At 46.8% G+C, this 18,300-nt stretch overlaps 1 protein-coding gene across 4 annotated transcripts in view; it reads right to left on the bottom strand.

Annotated features, from left to right (window-relative positions):
• The window catches only part of kank2 (KN motif and ankyrin repeat domains 2), a 132,985-nt gene that overhangs the window by 24,857 nt on the left and 89,828 nt on the right, over window positions 1-18,300 (bottom strand). For 3 of the 4 annotated variants that reach the window (XM_080216475.1, XM_080216472.1, XM_080216473.1), the window contains 3 exons: window positions 15,672-15,762; window positions 5,185-7,059; window positions 661-885 (listed from right to left, as the gene is read on the bottom strand). In XM_080216475.1, coding sequence (XP_080072601.1) covers window positions 661-885; window positions 5,185-7,059; window positions 15,672-15,708 — 2,137 coding nt within the window. In that variant the 5' untranslated portion in view covers window positions 15,709-15,762. The remainder of the gene's footprint in view (window positions 1-660; window positions 886-5,184; window positions 7,060-15,671; window positions 15,763-18,300) is intronic. The other variant, XM_080216476.1, reaches the window with a different exon arrangement.

Below are 18,300 nucleotides of genomic sequence, written 5' to 3'. Positions count from 1 at the left end.
GGGCAGGCTCGGAGGGATAGATGGCCTTCTCCTGCTCCTATTTCTTATGTTCTTATATCAGCTAGTGGGATCTTCTTACAATCCACTAGGCTCTTTGCTGCTCTCCTCATGGCACCAACTAACAAACCACAACACGTCAAACAGAGCTCAAACCTTATCTGTATCTAACCCCGTGCTATTCCTGTCCTGGGAGGGTTTGATGGGGACAGTGTAGAGGGAGCTTTACTCTGAATCTAACCCTATGCTGTACCTGTCCTGGGAGTGTTTGATGGGGGACAGTGTAGGGGGAACTTTACTCTGTATGTAACCCCGTGCTGTACCTGTCCTGGGCGTGTTTCATGGGGACAGTTTTGAGGGAGTTTTACTCTGTATCTAATCTCGTGCTGTACCTGTCCTGGGAGTGTTTGATGGGGACAATGTAGAGGGAGCTTTACTTTGTATCTAACCCCGTGCTGTACCTGTCCTGGGAGTGTTTGGTGGGGACAGTGTAGAGGGAATGTAGAGGTCAGGATGTATCTAATCCTGTACTGTACCCTTCCTGGGAATGTTTGATGGGGGACAGTGTAGAGGGAGCTTTACTCTGTATCTAACCTCATGCTGTACCTGTCCTAGGAGTCAGGTATCCTATGAAAGGGTTAATATGATAGGCTGAAGGATTACCTGGCCTTGTCGAGTCATCCTCAGACAGGATGGAAGCTTCCTGTCTCACCGAAGCCGGATACCCTGTCTCTGTGGGCTGGTACTGGTGGGGTGCTGCTTTTAGTGTGGGGAGCGTTGCCACAGAGCTATAAACATTGGAAGTCATAACATACCGAGGAGCCTCAGTGACACGGAGTGACTGTCTGGAGGATGCAGCAGGATCAGCTTTCTGGTCTTCTCGAGAGGCTTGACAGATTAAAAAAAAGGATAAGGTAAGACACTGACTCTCAGTGTCGATCTGGCTCCTCTCCAAGGAGAGCTTTACCGTGGAGTCTGCCAGTATTTACCACTCCCATTTTAGTGTGTGAACTGGCATCACATTAGGAAAACACACCTCTCTGCTTGAAGATCAGAGATGCTTGGCTAGTTTTATTCAGGATCTAACCCTGTGCTGTACCTGTCCTGGGAGTGTTTGATGGACATGATGTGGGTATGCCGGCGTTGGACTGGCGTAAACACAGTAAAAAGTCTGACAACACCAGGTTTTAGTCCAACCTATTTATTTGATAATATACTCACTAGCTTTCGGGGTTACCCCCTTCGTCAGGCTGACGAAGGGGGTAACCCCGAAAGCTAGTGAGTATATTATCAAATAAATAGGTTGGACTAAAACCTGGTGTTGTCAGACTTTTTACAGTGTTTGATGGAGGCAGTGTAGAGGGAGCTTTCCTCTGTATCTAACCCCGTGCTGTACCTACCCTGGGAGTGTTTGATGGGGGCACTGTAGAGGGAGCTTTACTCTGTATCTAACCCCGTGCTGTACCTGTCCTGGGAGTGTTTGATGGGGACAGTGTAGAGGGAGCTTTCCTCTGTATCTAACCCCGTGCTGTACCTACCCTGGGAGTGTTTGATGGGGGCACTGTAGAAAGAGCTTCACTCTGTATCTAAGCCTATGCTGTACCTGTCCTGGGAGTATTTGATAGGGACAGTATAGAGGGAGCTTTACTCCGTATCTAACCCTGTGCTGTACCTGATCTTCCCATTATTAACAGTGGATGAAGAAAAAGATCTCTTTTTCGAGAGTTCGATGGCCATTGAAGTGTTCCTCACTCCCACACTGTGAAAAATGCCTCTTTCCCTGGGATGGTTTTCTAAAACTCAGCTACGTGTTATCTGCCAGTGTTTAGTGTTCACATCAGGACAACTTCCTGCTGGTGTGTGTTACAAATAGGAACTGGTCCAGGGTGGTTCAATCTTATATATGGGATTTCTCACCAGGGAGCGAGAGTCCTTCCCCTCTGATCTGCACTGAGTCTCAGGGACCCACAACAGAATTCATTGTCTTAGCCCCTACCTGACCCAGTCTCCTCGTGAACTCCCAATATATGAAAGGTTTCTAATTCACTCCAGATGAGAGTGTGCACTCTATCCAGATATAAACTCTCCTGAATAAAACCACTTCCTATTCACTCAAATCACACAGAAAGCCTGTCCCAATTAAACACAAGGCAGGATAAACACTGCAGCCAGTGGTGAGATTACTCTCCAGCTGCTGATGTTCAGAAAACCAGACATTCAGAACGTGGAAGCAAATTCAAACATAGGAACTTCAGGAGGAGGGACCGAGGGAGGGGATGAGGGACTGAGTGAGAGGACTGGGAATGAGGGACTGAGGGAGGGAGTGAATGACTGAGGAAGGAGAGTGGCAGTGAGTGACTGAGGGGAGATGAGTGGGAGTGTGACTGAGGGAGGTGTGTGGGGTGAGTCACTGAGGGGAGGTGAATGGGGTTATGGGACTGAAGGAGGGGAGTGGGAATGAGGGACTGAGGGAGATGTGTGGGAGTGAGTGACCAAGGGAGGTAAGTGAGAGAGAGTGATTGAGGGGAGGTGAGTGGGAATGGGGGACTGAGAGGAGGTGAGTGGGAATGAGTGACTGAAGGGAGGGGAGTGGGAGTGAGTAACTGAGGGGAGGTGAGTGGGAATGATGACTGAGGGGAGGTGAATGACAATGAGGGACTGAGGGAGGTGAGTGGGAATGAGGGACTGAGGGGAGGGAAATGAGACTGAGGTTGGTGAGGATAGGGCCCATCTGGAAATGGGCTAGCATCAGCAAGAGTGACTCGCTGGAAGGGTGAGGAGGCTGGAGATAAGAGTCTGGGATAAGAATGTCTGGGGCAGGGATCTGTGAAAGATCAGACGGATGGCAGGATGTGGTTGCTGATCCCAGCTCCGCTGTGTGGTACCAGCTGTGTATTTCCCAGACTCTGACTGCAGGCCCCCCCGGCAGGCTAAGGGGATGTTAAGTGTCTTGTTTCTGCCTCTGCTCCCCTCCTGTCATTCCAGCGCTGCTATTTTTGGACAGATCCAATGATTCCGTGCACTTTGCTGGGTCAGCACTGCTGTCAGTTCACTGGAAAGCAGATCTGCTGTTTTTCTGCGCTGATTCAATATTTTTCTCACCAGTTTTTCATTCGTCTGTGGCTGGAATTGCAAATCCGGGGCTTTGGGGAAATCATTCTCCATCTGGGGGCAAAACTCCAACTATTCTGGTAAAAAACTAAATTAACCTGAAAGCTGGAAACACTCCCGTTTTGTCTTACCTCCCTCTCATAAGATAGGATATAGGAGTAGGCCATTTGGCCCATCCAGTCTGTTCTGCCATTCAATATTTAATTTGTCACAAGTAGGCTTGCATTAATACTGCAATGAAGTTACTGTGAAAATCCCCTGATCGCCACACTCCAGTAACCGTTCGGGTACACTGAGGAAGAATTTATCATGGACAATGTACCCAAATCAGCACGTCTTTCAGACTGTGGGAGGAAACTGGAGCACCAGGAGGAAACCCAAGCAAACACGGGAAGAATGTGCAGACTCCACACAAACAATGACCTGAACCGGAAATTGAATCCTGGTGCTGTGAGGCAGCAGTGCTAACCACTGTGCCACTGTGTCATCTACAATAAGAGCACAGCCGACCTGATCTTGACCTTAAAAGCATTTTCTTGCCTGTCCTCTATAATCCTCAAATTCCTCATCAATCTGTTTAACTCCGCCAGGATTAAATTCAATGATGCAGCCTCCACTGTTCTCCAGGGAAGACAATTCCAAAGACCCTTTGATTCTCTTCCTCTCCATCCTAAATGGGAGAACTCTTATCCTCAAGTTTTAGACACCCCCATTAGGTGAAACATTGGTTTAGCATCTATCCACCTTGAGGATAAGGAGTAAACCGGGGCTGATTTCGGGGAGGTGGGACTGATGTACGAGGAGAGATTGACTAGGTTTGGATTGTTTTTGCTGGAGTTCAGATGAATGAGAGGGGATCTCAGAGACTTACAAAATTCTAACAGGAATTCTAGGTGGCACAGTAGTCAGCACTGCTGCTTCACACTTCCAGGGACTTGGGATTGATTCCTAACTTGGGTCATTGCCTGTATGGAGTTTACACATTCTCCTCGTGGGTTTCCTCCAGGTGCTCCGGTTTCCTCCCACAGTCCAAAGTTAAATTGATTGGCCACACTAAAATTGCCCCTTAGTATCCCAAGATGCCTAGGTTGGAGGGATTAGCAGGTAAATATATAGGGATGTGGGGGTAAGGCCTGGGTGGGATCATGGTTGGTGCAGACTTGATGGGCCAAATGGCCTTCTGCACTGTAGGGTTTCTATGATTCTATGACTAGACAGGGTAGACGCAGGGAGGATGTTCCCGATGGTGGGGGAGTCCAGAACCAGGGGTCACAATCTGAGGACTGGAATAGACCATTTGGGACGGAGATGAGGAGACATTTCTTCACCCAGAGACTGGTGAGCCTGTGGAAGTCACTACCACAGGAAGTAGCTGATGCCAAAACAGTGAATGTATTGAAGAGGTGGCTGGATATAACACTTGGAGCAAATGGGAGGTTATAGGGAGAAAGTAGGATCATCAACTATTGAGTTGGATGGTCAGCCATGATGGTGATGAATGGCAGAGCAAGCTCAAAGGGCCAAATGGCCTCCTCTTGCTCCTATCTTCTATGTTTCTATGTTTTTAAACCTTTTAGAACTGAGGTGAGGAAACATTTCTTCACTCAGAGAGTGGTGAATGTGTGGAATTCACTATCACAGAAAGGCCAAAATGTTGTCTGATTTCAAGAAGAAATTAGATATAGGTCTTGGGGATAAAGCCATCGAGGGATATGGGAGGGAAGGCAGGATCAGGAAGTTAAATTTGATGATCAGCCATGATCAAAATGAATGACGGAAAAGGCTCAAAGGGCCGAATGGCCTCTCCCGTTTCTCGTTTCTATGTTCCTAAGTCAAGTCCCCTCAGAATCTTATATGGTTCAATAAGATCACTTCTCATTTATCTAGGTTTCACCGAGTATAGGCCCAACCTGCTCAACCTTGCCTCAGAAGACAACAACTTCATTCCAGGAATCAGCCCAATGAAGCTTCCCTGACCAGCTTCCAATGTACCCCCTTACCCTTCCTTAAGAGACCTGAACTGCACACAGATTGGCAGCACAGTACATTGGGAAACTTGAAAATGACAATCCTTACCTTGTGTGAGCTGCTCTACAGCTTCCCGTAGCTCTGCCCCACTCGGTCCCGACTTGGCTTGCTTCACACTCTTTGCCGTGGTCATTATTGAGTTCACTTCCTCGCAGGTGGACGCGAGCGTCGTTACAATGGTGCAGGTCACCACCTTGGCCGCCACCTCCTTAAACGGTGTTTCGGAGCTGGGCCCCATCCTCTCCTCACCCACCACCATCTCGCCTCCACTGTGAGCGCTGCTGCCCGATGTGTTTGCAGGTGGTGTGGTCATGCCGGCAGGGTGGCGGCTGCTGCTGGGTGCTGCCTGGACCACGTCCACCTTCGAGTGCGGCACCTGCTTGGGTGTCCCCTGCGGGTGCATGAACTGTGGCTGCCCGCTGCTCTGAGCCAGATCCTTGCACGCCTGCTCGCTAAGAGAATATCCAAAATGGCTAACTTGCACGCCCACTGACCGTTGCGGGACCAGCTCAATGGAGCGCTCCTTCCTGGCCCTGCCTGGGGCAATGTCTCCCCTTTTGCCCATGAGTGGTTGAGATTGGGGATCTGCCTCTGGGACAGCTCTCCAGGTCCTGCCTTGATCATGTGGCTGCTTTGACCAGGCCGGGATTGCTCCTCCAGCACTAGCCACTGCCGAGACGTCAGCCTGTTGCCCTTTATCCATCATCTCTTTCCTGTGGCCCTCTATGCTCTGGTGAGTGGCCTCCAACTCTTTGGTGCTTTCCTGCAGTCGCTTCTCCAGCATCGCGATCTTCTTGGTTAGTAGCTCAGTGACGTGGCGGTAGTGTTCCACCTCTAGCTGTAGTGTTGAGGGGGATATTCCTAGGTCCTTCTCTCTCACCCAAATGCCCACACTCCTGACCTGAGCTGGGCTTCCGTTTGCCACTTTGACCCTTGAACTCTGCTCAGTTCCAGAACTACTTGGCCTGGGATCTTTGGATTGGATGGAGGTGTCATTATCAAGTTTCCCGATATTATCCAGTGACGATTTCTTGAGGCTTGGAGACTGAGGCAGTTCTGCTTTGCCCTGGACGCTCTCCTCTTCAGGTATATCAATGTAAAGCTCACCTTTGGGCTTGCCGGGTCCACTCAGTGATTTCTGTGACCCAAAGCCCATGCTGTGGCCGAGGAACTTCTGACTCTTTAGCTGGACGCTGAGTTGCCTCTTCTCTTCTTGAAGGACAGAGATTTTCACCTGAAGAACAGGAACTATCTTGACTTGGTCCTCCAGCTCCCGCAGTCTCCGCAGAGCCACAGCCATCTGCTCCCGGATGTTATGCAGGTGAGTTGGGTTCGGGGTGGAGGGCGTGACCAGGCCCGAGCTAAGGGGAGTGAACTGGCCACAGGGAGCGCTCTGCGACCCATTGTAGGAGGACAGCCTAGTGGATGACTGGCTCTGCAGGCCTGTTCCAGCCAGGGAGCTGGTGGAACCCGCCACGCTGCTGTGCAGGCTGCTTAGGCTGGTATAGCGTGGCCTTCTGCCCTCCCCACATCCCAGGGGCTCCTCTTCCAGCCGCCTCTTGGTTTCCAGCAGGGTCTTTTCCACCCTTGCGTTGTAACTACCAGGCAGCAGTGGTGGGGGCCTATTGTAGCTGCAGGTGGGGGTGTACATGCTCCGGCCACAGTATGAGATGGAGGAACGCCTGCTGTCAGCGCTGGCATTGGAGCAGAGTGATTCAGTGGACGTCCACCAGGACCCCGTGTAGCTGCAACCCCTCGGCTTCCGGTGGATGTGAACCTTCTTTATTGTGTTCCCCTTCTCAATGTCATCCACGTACTTCACAAAGTCCAGGTCCAGATGGAAACCATAGGGAGTTTCCACAGAGTAGGGCAAGGTCTGATCCTTATCCTTGACATTTGAACCAGCTGAAAGGTTGACCTTACCTGGAAGATACAGCAAGAGAAACGGGGAGTGAGCTGTGATTCATGACAGGTGGGTATGCATTTACAACAGCCATAGCCTAAGGAAATTTGGCATGTCCGCTACAACTCTCACCAACTTTTACAGGTGCACTATAGAAAGCATTCTTTCTGGTTGGATCACAGCTTGGTACGGCTCATGCTCTGTCCAAGACCACAAGGAACTGCAAAAGGTCGTGAATGTAGCCCGGTCCATCACACAAACCAGCCTCTCATCCATTGACTCTGTCTACACTTCCTGCTGCCTCGGCAAAGCAGCCAGCATAATCAAGGACCCCATGTACCCTGGAAATTCTCTTTTCCACCTTCTTCAGTTGAGAAAAAGATTAAAGTCTGAGATCACCTACCAACCGACTCAAGAACAGCTTCTTCCCTGCTGCCATCAGACTTTTGAATGGACCTACTTTGCATTAAGTTCATCTTTCTCTACATCCTACTATGACTGTAATATTACATTCTGCACTCTCTCCTTTCCTTCTCTATGAACGGTATGCTTTGTCTGCATAGCTTGCAAGAAACAATACTTTTCACTGCATGTTAGTACATGTGACAATAATAAATCAAATCAAATTTCCCTTAATTCAGGATCCTGCCAATCACACCTCTTGTAGAGACAGCTTTTGTTTCTTTACTTGTCCCATTATCCCAGTATCTCAGAATACTGTAAACTGTGTGTGCCTTTATATGCTCTGTTCGTGATCAGAACTCCCCACTCACCTGATGAAGGAACAATGTTCCGAAAGCTAGTGGCGTTTACTACCAAATAAACCTGTTGGACTTTAACCTGGTATTGTGAGACTTCTTTCTGTGTTTACCCCAGTCCAATGCCAGCATCGCCACACTATATCCACCAGCCGGGGGATACATCATCCTACATCCATTCTGACCAGCCCTATCAGGATTTTATACATTTAAATGAGATCTCTTATTCTTCTAAACTCCAGTGAATACAGACATAGTTGACTCAATAATGGTTATTGGATATTGGAATAGTGTAGGGTGGATGGGCTTTAGATTGTTGTACTGACCTGTGAAACCATTGAGGGCCGAAGAGCCGTAATGTTCAATGTTCTATGCCAATCCTACCATTCCAGGAATCAGTCTGATGAACTTTCACTGTGCTCCCTTTATGGAGACACAAACTACCCCAGATGTGACTCAAACTAGCCCAGGTGTGATCTCACCAAGGTCCTGTTCAGCTGTATTGAGATATCTTTGCTTCTGTACTCAATTCCTCTTGCGATGAAGGCCAACGTCCCATTTGTCTTTCTATCTGCTTGCCTCACCTGTGTGCTTTCAATGACTAGTGCATGCGGAAACCCAGGTCCCTCTGCATATCAGCATTTCCAATCTGTCATTTTTTAAATAATGAGGTGGAGTTGCCAGCGTTGGACTGGGGCAGGCACATTAAGAAATCTCACAACACCAGGTTGAAGTCCAAAGGTTTATTTGGAATCAGGTGATGAAGGAGCAGCACCCCAAAAGCTTGTGATTCCAAATAAACCTGTTGGACTTTAACCTGGTACTTTTAAATAGAATCCTACAGTGCAGAAGGAGGCCATTTGGCCCATTGAATCTGCACTGAGCACAATCCCACCCAGGCCCTATCCCCATAACCCTATGCATTTACCCTAGCTAGTCCCCTTGACTCTAAGGGGCAATTTAGCATGGCTAATCCACCTAACCATTCTGTGAAGGGGATAACTTCACACTTATCCATGTTGTACTGCACCTGCTACGTAATCGCCCACTAACTCAACTTGCCTCAGTCGCCTTGAAGCCTCTTCACTTCCCCCTCACCACTCATAATTCCACAATGTGTGATCAGCAAATTTGGAAATATTACATTTGATTCCCTCATCCAAATGGTTGATGTATGTTGTGAATAGCTAGGGCCCAGTCACTGACGCCTTTAGTGTTAACTCTCTATCTAAACATGAGGAGCTTCCACTCAGTTGCAGGAACATAAAAGAATTATTAATTTTCAAGTGTTTCCTGTATTATAGAATCCTACTGCACAGAAGGAGGCCATTCAGCCCATCGAGTCTGCAGTGACCACAGTCCCACCCAGGCCCTATCCCTGTAATCCCATGCATCAACTTAATTAGTCCTTCTGACAGTAAGAGGCAATTTAGCATGGCCTATCCACCTAACCCGCACGTCTTTGGACTGTGGGAGGAAACCGGAGCACCCAGGAGAAACCCATGCAGATATGGGGGGAATGTACAAACTCCACACAGTGACCCAAGCTGGGAATCGAACCCAGATCCCTTGCACTGTGAGGCAGCAGTGCAAACCACTGTGCCACCCATGCCATCAGTGAGTGACTATTCCAATATAGTCGCACAGTGTATATTCACCATGATACAAAAGTGTCCAGAGGGGCAATTTTTTCACACAAAGGGTGGTGAGTGTTTGGAACAAGCTGCCAGAGGTAGTAGTAGAGGCAGGTACAATTTTGTCTTTTAAAAAGCGTTTAGACAGTTACATGGATATGATGGGTATAGAGGGATATGGGCCAAATGTGGGCAATTGGCATTAGCTTAGGGGTTTAAAAAAAAGGGCAGCATGGACAAGTTGGGCCGAAGGGCCTGTTTCCTTGCTGTAAACCTCTATGACTCTATGATATCACATTGTCTCTCTGAATTCCTAAGGTTTTTTTTAACCCCAAGATACAAGATGGTTTTAATTTAATCAAGAATGACCCAAACAGAAAAATATACTGGCTGCACTGACCAACTCATTGGCTTCAACTTGAAAATAAATTGTTTCCAACACAGCGGCACTTCAAATCTCTGCAGCATTCAGCAACCATTCTCGCCGGGAGATGTGATATAGATGCCAGGGTCTGTCTGTCCAAATTCCACTCTCCCTCTCAGCCATGCACTAAGCTCACGAACGTGTGCCCCAACCAAACAGAATAACTCATCCTGTTGACAGACACAGTAATAGGAGTAGTGGTGTGTGTATATGTGTGTGTGTGTGTGTGTGTGTGTGTGTGTGTGTGTGTGTGTGTGTGTGTGTGTGTGTGTGTGTGTGTGTGTGTGCGCGCGCACGCACGTGCATGTGCAGGGGGCACTGAAGGGGGAGGTAGTGGGTAAGGGCCACCCAGCAAGAGCAAAGATCTGCGGAGATTTACAATCAAAGAGCCAGTTCTGAAGTTGGTGCAGAGAGTGCCTCAGCTATCCGACCACAGATGGAAAATTGAAAGCATCACCCAGGCAGACCGGGTCTCTATGAAATATCGTCTGTTCCTCATAAACTATGTCATACTCAAGATCACACGGAGAGACTCCTACCAAAGAAATTCTGCCAGGATTGTGAAGCAGAATGGCAAGACAACAGAACTTAGAAGCACGAAAGGTCAACAATATTGTGTTTATTACAAGTGATAAGCCAGGCTTGACATAATACCTCCTCTCAGAAAGCAACATTGGCTTCAACATGAAGGAAAAGTGTTGGAACAAGGTTGGCCATCTTGGACCAAATGGCAAAGGGCAAGACGTTTGCAGGCAAGTCCGACAAATTGGAACATCTGGAGAGCTGGCCAATGAAACTCAAAGACATTGGAACAATCCTGCCCAATTCTGGCATCTGCACTTTAAGGTTTCACAAATAGGGGGAGGCAATGGCCTCGTGGTATTATCACTGCATTATTAATCCAGATACCCAGCTAATGTTCTTAAAAGTAAAGTTTATTTATTAGTTACAAGTAGGTTTACATTAACACTGCAATGAAGTTACTGTGAAAATCCCCTAGTCGCCACACTCTGGCACCTGTTCGGGTCAATGCACCTAAGCATCACCATCTTTCAGGCTGTGGGAGGAAACCCATGCAGACACAGGGAGAATGTGCAAACTCCACACAGACACTGACCCAAGCTGGGAATTGAACCTGGGTCCCTGGTGCTGTGAAGCAGCAGTGCTAACCACTGTGCCACCATGCCTTCTGTTCTGGGGACCTGGATTCGAATCCTGCCATGGCAGAGATGGAATTTGAACTCAATGAAAAATATCTCAAATTAAAAGTTTATCGATGACTATTGTCAACTGTTGGAAAAACCTATCTGTGTCATTAATGTCCTTTAGGGAAGGAAATCTGCCACCCTTACCTGGTCTGGACTACATGTGCTTTTAGGGGAAGTGTAAAGGAGAACTTGCCCCTGTCTACATCAACGGAGACAAAGTCCAAATGGTCGGCAGCAATGTGGTTGACTCTCAACTGCCCTTGGGCAACTAGGGATGGGCAATAAATGCTGGCCAGTCACAAATGAATAAAAAAGGAGGCACAGCATACAAAAAAGCAAGGAAGTTTTGGTAAGTCTTTATAAGACTCTGGCTATGCCTTAACTCTGTCCAACTCTGAGCACTACACTTCAGGAAAGACTTGGAGAGGGTGTGAAAAATATTTACAAGAATCATCCTGGGGTGAGAGATTTCAGTTACGCTGATAGGTTGGTGAAGCAACCTATCGGTTTGATGACACAAACAAAAACCTTTCTGAGCAGCCACGGGCTAGAATCTGGAATGCACTGCTTCAGAATCTGGAGGAAGCAGATTCAATTGTAGCTTTCAAAAGAAAACTAGATAATTATCTAAAGATAAAAAAAATTAATAGAATCAGACAATGCAGAAGGAGGCCACTTGGTTCATCAAGCCTGCATCGACCACTATCCCACCCAGCCTCTATCTCCATAACCCTATGCATTTACCCTGCTATTCCCCCTGACGCTATGGGGTAATTTAGCATGGCCAATCCATCTAACCCGCACACCTTTGGATTGTGGGAGGAAACCGGAGCACCCAAAGGAAACCCACACAGACACGGGAAGAACATGCAAACTCCACACAGACAGTGATCCAAGCCAGGAATCGAACCCGGATCTCTGGCGCTGTGAGGCAGCAGTGCTAACCACTGTGCCACCATGCCACCCTGCAGGGCTGGAGGGTCAAGGCAGGACAGTGGGACTATCTGAATAACTAGCACTAGCACAAACACAACAGACCGACTGGTCTCATCTGAGGTAACCATTCTACAAACCGAAGGCTTTGGAGAAGGTGCAGAATGGATCTGCCCAGAATGAAATCAGATACGAGGATTTCTCCCGACAGCCGAGTTTAAGTAGAGATTTAACAGAAGTATTCAAACTGAGAAGGGGTTTCAATAAAACAAGGGGAAACAGTTTCCACTGGCAGGAGGGTTGGTAACCAGAGAAAAGATGGTAGAAGAACCAAAGGAGAGAGGGGCGAGTTTATTGGAATGTGTTAACTGGAAGGCTGGTGTGGAAACAGATTCAATGGTAACAGTCAGAAGGAATTAAAGAAATGTTTGCAAAGGTAGGCTTTGTGGGGGGGATGGGGAAAGAGTAGGGGAATGGGATTGATTGGGTACCACTTCCAAAGAAGAAGCATGATGGGCCAAATGGCCTCATTCAGATGTGAGGGGGTTTAATGATATCGTGCACATGACATTCAGTAAGTGCTGATGGCTACAACGTTAGAAGTGGCAACCATTTCCCCTAATTTTCTATCCTTGACTACTTTGGTCATTATCTCTTAAAAGAGGACTAGGGTGGGCCGGAGAGGACTACAGTCCTTTAGCCAAGATCAAGCATCGGTCGGAACAAGCCTGAGATGGGGGTGTAACGCCTTATCCTCTCAGCTTGCATCTTGTATGTCTCCCTTGTGGAGACCATGAATGGGATTCAATTTGAATTTGGGATTTGGAGCAAGCAAGGAGATGGATTCGGGTTTGCCCAGTCCACACTGAGCTCTGGCTTTGTAACTTTAAGAATGGAGTAAAAATAAAAAAATAGAATTACAGCTTGATCTTGTCCTGAACAAATATTCACACATACTCTGCCAGAGATCATTAAATTATTGGTGTTACATTAACACTGCAATGAAGTTATTGTGAAAATCCCCGAGTCGCCATACTCCGGTACCTGTTTGGGTACACTGAGGGAGAATTTAGCATGGCCAATGAGCCTAATCAGCTCGTCTTTTTGGGCTGTGGGAGGAAACTGGAGCACCCAGAGGAAATCCATGCAGACATGGGGAGAATGTGCAGACTCTACACAGGCAGTGATCCGAGCCAGGAATCAAACCCAGGTCCATGTCTCTGTGAGGCAGCAGTGATAACCACCGTGCCACCTAATAGTTAATAGGTCCAGAACTGATTGTAACCCATGGCTGCTGAGGTCACTGGGGCTCAGCAAATTCACCACAGACCCCCAAGACTGAACGTCTGAACTCTGTGGTCTGTAGAGTTCAGTATCATGTGGGATTTTTGGTCATAGGTCTGCAGCGCTAGGTCAGCCTCAACAAATGTGAAATCAATTTGTTTCATTCAAAGCAATATCATGTCAACTGCACAAATATGCAAAATACATGTCAAGTTCCAGCATGCGTGCGGATTGCATGGGCCACACACAATCTTAATTCAAACTGACTTTTAAGTGAATTTTCTTCATTACAAAAGTCATTTGGTGCATGTCAAACTTTAAAAGCTCTGCTATGCAATCTGTAGGTGCTTTTATATTTCCTTTTGAAAACATTTAGCATATATAGCTATAGGACCTGATAGGGCAGCATGGTGGTACAATGGTTAGCACTGCTACCTCACAGCGCCTGGCTCCTGCGTTCGATTCCCAGCCTCGGCTCACTGTCTGTGCGAGTTTGCACGTTCTACCTGTGTCTGTGTGGGTTTCTTCCGGTTTCCTCCCACAGTCCAAAAGTTATGCTTTTTAGATGCATAAAAATATGCATATGCCGTGCTAAAATTCTCCCTCAGGCGCCGCAGGAGTGTGGCGACTAGAGGATTTTCACAGTAACTTCATTGCAATGTTAATGTGAACCTACTTAGGACACTAATAAATAAACTTTAACTCATTCAAACCACTTATTTTAAACAGAGCTAAAATTGGGTGCAATGTGCAGGGGAACCTCGATAGGGTCACATGAAGGTAATAGTTGGAGACTGTAGGAGCAATTTTAACCCAGGCAGGATGCCTGTGGGTTTTCACATTCCATTTCAGTATTGATTTCGATAATGAGTTAAATCGGTTTGTATATGAAACACAAGGCAGCATGGTGGCACGGTGGTTATCTCTACTACCTCACAGCGCCAGGGACCCAGGCTTGATTCCTGGTTGGATCACTGTCTGTGTGGAGTTTGCACGTTCTCCCCATGTCTGCGTGGGTTTCCTCCGGGAACTCTGGTTTCCTTCCACAGTCCAAAGATGTGTAGGTTAGGTGGATTGGCCATGCTAAATTGCCCTTTAGTGTCAGGGGGACTAGGTAGGGTAAATACATGGAGTTATGGGTAGGATTGTGGTTGGTGCAGACTCGATCGGCCGAATGGCCTCCTTCTGCACTGTAGAAATTCTATGATTCTATGCAAACAGCAGTGCTGAAAGATCATCAGCCTGTAACGTCAATTCTAGTTTCTCCCTCCATTGATGCTGCTTGACTGGATTGAAGAGGGGGGGGTAGATCAAGATATTGAATTTGATGATCATAATGAATGATGGAACAGACTCAAAAGGCCGAATGGCCTATACCTGCTTCAAGTTTCTATATTGCTATGACCTGCCGAATATTTCCAGCAATTTCTGCTGATGAACTGCCTGGAACTCATTGAAATTCAGAAGAATAAGGGGAGATCTTATGGAAACATACAAGATTATGAAGGGAATAGAAAAGATAGAAGCAGGGAAGTTGTTTCCACTGGCAGGTGAAACTAGAACCGGGGCGGGGGGGGGGGGGGGGGGAGGGGACGGCCTCAAAATAAGGGGGAGCAGATTTAGAACTGAGTTGAGGACAAACTTCTTCACCCAAAGGGTTGTGAATCTGGGGAATTCCACGCCCAGTGAAGCAGTTGAGCTACCTCATTGAATGTTTTTAAGGCAAGGATAGAGAGATTTTTGAACAGTAAAGGAATTAAGGGCTATGGTGAGTGGGTGGGTAGGTGGACCTGAGTTCACGAAAAGATGGCCATGATCTTATTGATTTTGATTTGATTTATTATTGTCACATGTATTAACATACAGTGAAAGTATTGTTTCTTGCGTGCTATACAGACAAAACACACCGTTTATAGAGAAGGAAACAAGAGTGCAGAATGTAGTATTACAATTATTGTTAGGGTGCAGAGAAAGATCAACTTAATGTAAAGTAAGTCCATTCAAAAGTCTGACGGCAGCAGGGAGGAAGCTGTTCTTGAGTCAGTTGGTACGTGACCTCAGACTTTTGTATCTTTTTCTTGAAGGAAGAAGGTGGAAGAGAGAATGCGCGTGGGGTCCTTAATTATGCCGACTGCTTTATTGAGGCAGCGGGAAGTGTGGATGGAATCAATGGATGGGAGGCTGAATGGTGGAGCGGGCTCGAGGGGCCAGTTGGCCTACTCTTGCTCCTGTTTCTAATGTTCTTATGATCATCATTTCGGTGCTGTACATGCCTGATGGGAAGGTTAAGTTAGAAAAGCCCCCGCTGGACTGCACAAATTCAGATTTATGTCAAACTGCTTATGGCGTTATTGCCCTAACTTGCCAGCAATTCCGATGCATTTTACATACCCGGGAAGCTTGTCTTCATTTGAAGAACCTCTGCCATTGTGACCTCTGATCTTCTGTCAGTCGCTAGGAGGTAAAGTAATCACACGGGAGTCTGTAACCAAGAAGAAAAGGAAGTCAGAAGGGTTGAGAACAGGGTCATTTCATCAGTGGCAACTCAGCAGTCAGAAGCTCGTGGGTTCAAAACCCATTTCAGAGCATGAGCTCATCATCTGGGCTGACACTTGTAGTCAGGGCTGAAGGGGAACTGCAGGTTCAGGAGTGCTATCTTTGTGATGAAATTTTAAATCAAGACCCTGTTTGCTCTCACAGATGGATATAAAAAGCCCTGTTATGGGAAAGAGCAGGAGAGTTTGCACTGGTGCCAATATGTAACCCTTAACAAACAGCATCATAAACAGGTGATCTAGTCATCATAATACTGCAGTTAATAGGATCTTATTGTGTGCAAACTGGCTGCCAACTTTCTTAAATTACAATAATAGAAGCACTTCAGAAGTACTTCATTGTCTATAAAGGTTGCAGAAGGTGCTATGGAAATGCAATTTTCTCATTCCATTAATCCCATTCTGTTCAGCTTGCTCGGCCAGTCTCCTGTCTCCTCCTGACCCTCTCTCCCACCTGCTGTGTAACACCTCTCTGCTCAGCACAGGGTATCTTGAGAACTCCTTGCTCCGTGGCACAGGTACCAGATTTATACTGGCACACCCGCCTGCGAGGTTCGTTAGCCTCGGGCACGATCTTATAAGCCTCAGGTGGGTGAGGTGGTTAAAGTTCGGCACGGGATGAGCAGCTAACTCTCTATTTGGGGCAAGCTGTACATGAAAACAATTTCAATAGATTAGGCAGTGAAGACACAGGCCATTTGGCCCATTCAGTTCATACTTGAGCTCACTTTGAACCTCCTCCCAATCTTCATCATCTAACACTCTCTGCCCATCTTCCTCATATCTCTCCTTAAATTGATCTATAATATTCATCTTGACTACTTGCTGTGGTAGTGAGTTCCGTACTGGCACCACTCTCTGGGTGAAGAACTTTCTTCTGAATTCCTCATTTCAGTTCTTGCTGGCCATCGTATATTGATGGCCGAGTGTTGCTCTTCCCCACAAGTGGAAACACTCACTCCATTTTTACTCTATTAAAATCTTCCATAATTTCAAATCCATTGAGTAGATTCCAAGTGAAGAGGGAGCCTAGATGAAATTTGATTTGATGTGACCATTTTTTATTCATTCGTGGGACATGAGCGTCGCTGGCTGGGCCAGCCTTTATTGCCCACCCCTAGTTGCCTGAGGGCAGTTAACCGTCAACCACATTGCTGTGACTCTGGAGTCACATGCAGGCTAGGCCAGGTAAGGATGGCAAATTTCCTTCCCTTAAGGACAGTAGTGAACCAGATGGGTTTTTCTGACAGTTGACAATGGTTTTGTGATCATCAGTAGATACTTAATTTCAGATATTTTTTATTGAATTCACATTCCACCATCTGCCGTGGTGGGTTTTGAACCTGAGTCCCCAGAACATTAGCTGAGTTTCAGGATTAATGGTCTAGTGATAATACATTCGGTCATCGACTCCCCATTACCTTATTGGCATTGTTGCTGGACCAGTAATCCAGAGACCTGGGGTAATGTTCTGGGGACAATGGAAGAGGGTTAAATTTGAATTACACAGCTGCTGCTTTTTTCTGAAATGTTTACAAAATGTATGCAGGCCATTTTGGCCCAGTGGGTTAATGCTAGTCTTTATGCTCCACTTGAGCCTCCTCCAAGCTCTCTTTATCCCACTCCCTCAACACGTCATGAGTAAAGGATGCTTGCCATAAATTGTGAAGAACAGAAATCTAGAGATACATACGTATGGACAGTAAAGGACAGGAAAAGCAAATAGAATTAGTTTTGTAAGTTGAAGCACTGAATAAAAACACAAGTTTGACGTGGAGTCTGCACAACACATAATTTGGGCCAAAGATGTTAGAAATGATTATTTTCCTGGAGCAGTGATCACACAAATAAGGGCCATTCTTCACACAGATTGTTTACTTGTGGCGCCAATACATCTACAACAGTCTGAATGCTTTGTTGGGTCAGATAGGGTCTAACCCAAATTTAGTTGCGACTCCCATGATGATCATCATAAAAAGCCAAAACTAGAACATGGCTCCTCGCCACTTAATACTTGGTCATCATACACTCCTCCAGCGTACAAAGTAAAGCTTCCTCTACACTGTCTCCAAAAGCACTCCCACAACAGATTTGGCACAGGGTTAGATAGAGACTTAAGTTAAGTCTACACTGTACCCCTCAAATACTCCAGGAAAGTACAAGCAAGGGGTTAGATTCAGAGTAAAACTCCCTCTACACTGTCCCCATCAAACACTCCCAGGAAAGATGCAGAACGGGGTTAGATACAGAGTAAAGCTCCCTCTACACTGTCCCCATCAGCATGGGGTTAGATACAGATTAAAGCTCTCTCTTGTCCCCATCAAACACTCCCAGGACAGGTACAGCACAGGGTTAGATACAGAGTAAAGCTCCCTCTACACTATCCCCCGTCAAACACTCCCAGGACAGATACAACATGGGGGTTAGATACAGAGTAAAGCTCCCTTTACACTGTCCCCATCAAA

The sequence above is a fragment of the Carcharhinus amblyrhynchos genome, chromosome 33, assembly GCF_965287045.1.
Source record: "Carcharhinus amblyrhynchos chromosome 33, sCarAmb.v2.hapA, whole genome shotgun sequence".
In the NCBI taxonomy this organism is placed as follows: Eukaryota; Metazoa; Chordata; class Chondrichthyes; order Carcharhiniformes; family Carcharhinidae; genus Carcharhinus; species Carcharhinus amblyrhynchos.
This window is presented reverse-complemented; position numbering and strand designations above follow the sequence as displayed.